This window comes from Gekko japonicus, unplaced genomic scaffold (assembly GCF_001447785.1).
Source record: "Gekko japonicus isolate JY-2015 unplaced genomic scaffold, Gekko_japonicus_V1.1 scaffold3847, whole genome shotgun sequence".
NCBI classification, from domain to species: domain Eukaryota; kingdom Metazoa; phylum Chordata; class Lepidosauria; order Squamata; family Gekkonidae; genus Gekko; species Gekko japonicus.
Window position 1 is genome coordinate 92,649 of NW_015160341.1, and position 3,640 is coordinate 96,288.

General features: G+C 49.4%; 1 protein-coding gene across 1 annotated transcript in view; it reads right to left on the reverse strand.

The window, feature by feature from the left end:
• Positions 1–1,865: 1,865 nt before the first annotated feature.
• The window catches only part of LOC107115619 (zinc finger protein 777-like), a gene marked incomplete at its 5' end in the record, with an annotated part of 24,381 nt that continues 22,606 nt past the window's right edge, over positions 1,866–3,640 (reverse strand). The window contains 2 exons of the mRNA XM_015417359.1: positions 1,866–1,904; positions 2,546–2,574. Of these exons, the coding sequence (XP_015272845.1) occupies positions 1,866–1,904; positions 2,546–2,574 (68 nt within the window). The remainder of the gene's footprint in view (positions 1,905–2,545; positions 2,575–3,640) is intronic.

Sequence of the window (3,640 nt, forward strand, 5' to 3'; positions counted from 1 at the left end):
TTCATGTGGAGAAAATGGCCACTCTGGAAGGTGGACTCTATGGCATTGATGTCCCTCCCCAAACCCCTCCCTCTTCAAATCTCCGGGTATTTCCTAACCCAGAGCTGGCAACACTTTAGCGTCTATTGGTGCTTTTGCACCATGGCAAATCTTATTTCCTGTATGCTTTGGGGACCGCCGGTAATTGTTTATACACATGGTGTGTCCTTCATTTCTTAATTATTGTTCATTACTATAGGAAGCTTTTGGGGGAAGGTATCTGTTTAGTATCTTATTGAACGGGTAAAATTGGATGCTGAAGATATCTGAACTCAGTAATATTCTGAAGATTCATTGCTATGAAGTAATAGCAACCAACCAGGAATGAATGATTTATATCACATGGTGTGTCCTTCATTTCTTAATTATTGTTCATTACTATAGGAAGCTTTTGGGGGAAGGTATCTGTTTAGTATCTTATTGAACGGGTAAAATTGGATGCTGAAGATATCTGAACTCAGTAATATTCTGAAGATTCATTGCTATGAAGTAATAGCAACCAACCAGGAATGAATGATTTATATCACATGGTGTGTCCTTCATTTCTTAATTATTGTTCATTACTATAGGAAGCTTTTGGGGGAAGGTATCTGTTTAGTATCTTATTGAACTGGTAAAATTCACTTGAGGGGGTGCGGTGGCTCAAGTGGTTAAGACGGTGAACTGCAGGCTTGGAAGGTCGGTAGTGCAGCAGTTTGAGACCCGAGTGCCACATGACAGAGAGAGCTCCCGTCTCCGGCCCCGTCTCCTGCCAAACTAGCAGTTCAAAAGCAAGAAATTGCAAGTAGATAAATAGGTCCCACTTCGGTGGGAAGGTAACAGCGTTCGCTGCCCCCAGTGACACAAGGCCTCTAAGCAGCATGTTGCGAGGCAAGATGGTCGCCTTTCCTGAGTTCACTGTTCAGGGAAGGTGCCAGTTTGGAATCACAAACCCTGCAGCGGCTGGGGCACAGCCCTGAACCCCAAAGCTATGCCAGGCAAGACATGGGAAAGCAGAAGACAGCCTCGGGGTGATATGAAGCAACAGTTCTGACAGGCTTCTGAATTCGAAATCGAAGCAGAAATGCAAATCTGGTACTTCAGTGCACACTGTAAGAACATCAGAAGGGCCCTGCTGGGTCAGACCAGTGAAGGTCCATCTAGTCCAGCCTTCTGTCTCACACAGGGGCCGACCAGTTCCCCTGGAAGGACCACAACAGGGCAGAGAGGCTGAGGCCTTCCCCTGATAAGAACCTCAGAAGAGCCCTGGTGGATCAGACCAGGGAGGGTCCCTCTAGTCCAGCCTCCCGTCTCACACAGTGGCCAACCAGTTCCTCTGGAGGGCCAACAACAGGGCAGAGAGGCCGAGGCCTTCCCCTGAGAAGAACCTCAAAAGAGCCCTGCTGGATCAGATCAGGGAGGGGTCCATCTAGTCCAGCATCCCGCCTCACACAGTGGCCAACCAGTTCTTCCGGAGGGCCAACAGGGCAGAGAGGCCGAGGCCTGCCCCTCATGTTGCCTCCTGACACAGATATTCAATGGCTGACTGCCTCTGAATGTGCAGGTTCCCCTCAGTCACCATGGCTAGTAGCCACTGACAGACCTGAATCAGCCTCATCCCGTTAAAGCTGTCTCTGCCTGTGGCCGTCACTACCTTATCGGGCAGCGAATTCCACGTTTCCTTTCATCCCTCCCAGCTTCCAGCTCCTCCCAAATTCCTTCACTTTTTGTGGAAGGTGTTGTGCCCACTTGGGCTCATAGCTGGCACACCAAGTCAGATCACTGCCAACTTCTTTGCAACCTCTGGCTGACCAGAGTTTGAATCATTGTAAGCAGAGAGAGACCCGCTAACTGAAGGCGCAGTTGCTCCCGTCCTCCTCGGAGAGCTAAGGGAGGAAGGGAAGATGGCAGAAGGCCCTGTTCTGCCTGGCATTGGTTTTGCCAGCAAACAACGAGAACCAAGCAATACAAGTATGACGGGAGATGGAGTGAGAACTCTTAAGAGAGAAAGCCACATCCTAACTGTATGGGGCCCCAGATATTTCCAAAAAAACATGGCCTTGCTGCAAGCAAGCCGTTTGCTTTTCCCTCCTGCTGGGGAAGGCAATGAATGATGCAGCTTAGCTAATGCTGTGAGCGCTGGTCGAGCAGCTTGCAGTCGCTCCCAGAAATCAGCATGGCATTTCGTTGACTTAGAAGAAGGACCTGTGGTCTCACCTGGGCACGTGTGGAACAGCAAAAACAGAAGCGAGAGCCATGGGAAGGGGTTACATTGTTCCTAGCAGTTTTTCCCTTTGCTGTATTTACAAAACCTTACCTCCTTTCCCAGAAAAATCGGAACATATCAAAATATGCAGAAAGAGGCTAATTTCTCATCTGCAGTGCAAAGTATCCCAATCTGCACAACACAGTCCCATCAATGGAATGTGCTTGATCCAATCAGAATTCCTGGGCCTTGGCTTGGCAGGTCATTTGGAACCTCTTCTCCTCGAGATTAAACATGTCCTCGGTGAGCTTCAAATGTTACTTGCATTTGAACTGGAAAACCAAAAGGATCTGTTGGGGGGAAAGAAAGCTATCGGAGAGTAAGAGTCCATTGGCATCTTTAAGACCAACAAAGTTTTATTCAAGGTGTGAGCTTTCGTGTGCGTGCACCTTGAACACACCTTGAACAAAACTTTGTTGGTCTTAAAGGTGCCACTGGACTCTTAACTTTGTTCTATTGCTTCGGACCAATATGGCTGCCCACCTTGATCTATCAGAGAGTAAGTTAAGATACTCAGCGCGCCCAGACTGTGCCGCCGCACTTTCTCAGACGTCTTTCAATAGTTTCTCCCAGTCTCTCTGCACCGGTCATTAGGTTTTCATTGTGTTTCCCAGGACATCTTGCCTCTAGAGAGAGATAGGATAAGGGCGGTGCCTCAGCCATAGAGCCTCTGCTTGGCATACAGAAGGTCCCGGGTTCAATCCCTGGCATCTCTAGTTAAGACGACCAGGCAGGAGATGACATGAAGGACCTCTACCTGAGACCCTGGAGAGCCGCTGCCAGTCTGAGTAGACAATACTGACCTGGATGGACCCTAAGGGTCCTCAGTAGAAGAAGAAGAGATTGGATTTATACCCCGTCCTTCACTACCCAAAGGAGTCTCAAGATCGGCTTACAAACTCCTTTCCCTTCCCCTCCCCACAACAGGCACCCTTGTGAGGTGGGTGGGGCTGAGAGAGCTCTGAGCGAGAACCACTCTTTTTCAAGAACAGCTGTGCCAGAACTATGGCTTGCCCAAGGTCATCCAGCAGCTGCAAGTGTCCGTGCACTTAACGACTACACCACTACAGAAGAAGAGGAGGAGGAGGAGGAGATTAGATTTGTACCCCGCCCTTCACTACCCAAAGGAGTCTCAGAGCGGCTTACAATCTCCTTTCCCTTCTCCTCCCCACAACAGTGGGGACACCCTGTGAGGTCAGTGGGACTGAGAGAGCTCTGACAGAAACGGTTCTTTTTCAAGAACAGCTGTGCCAGAACTATGGCTTGCCCAAGGTCATCCAGCAGGTGCAAGTGGAGGAGTGGGGAATCAAGCCCAGTTCTCCCAGATTAGAGTCCGTGCAATTAACCGCTACACCG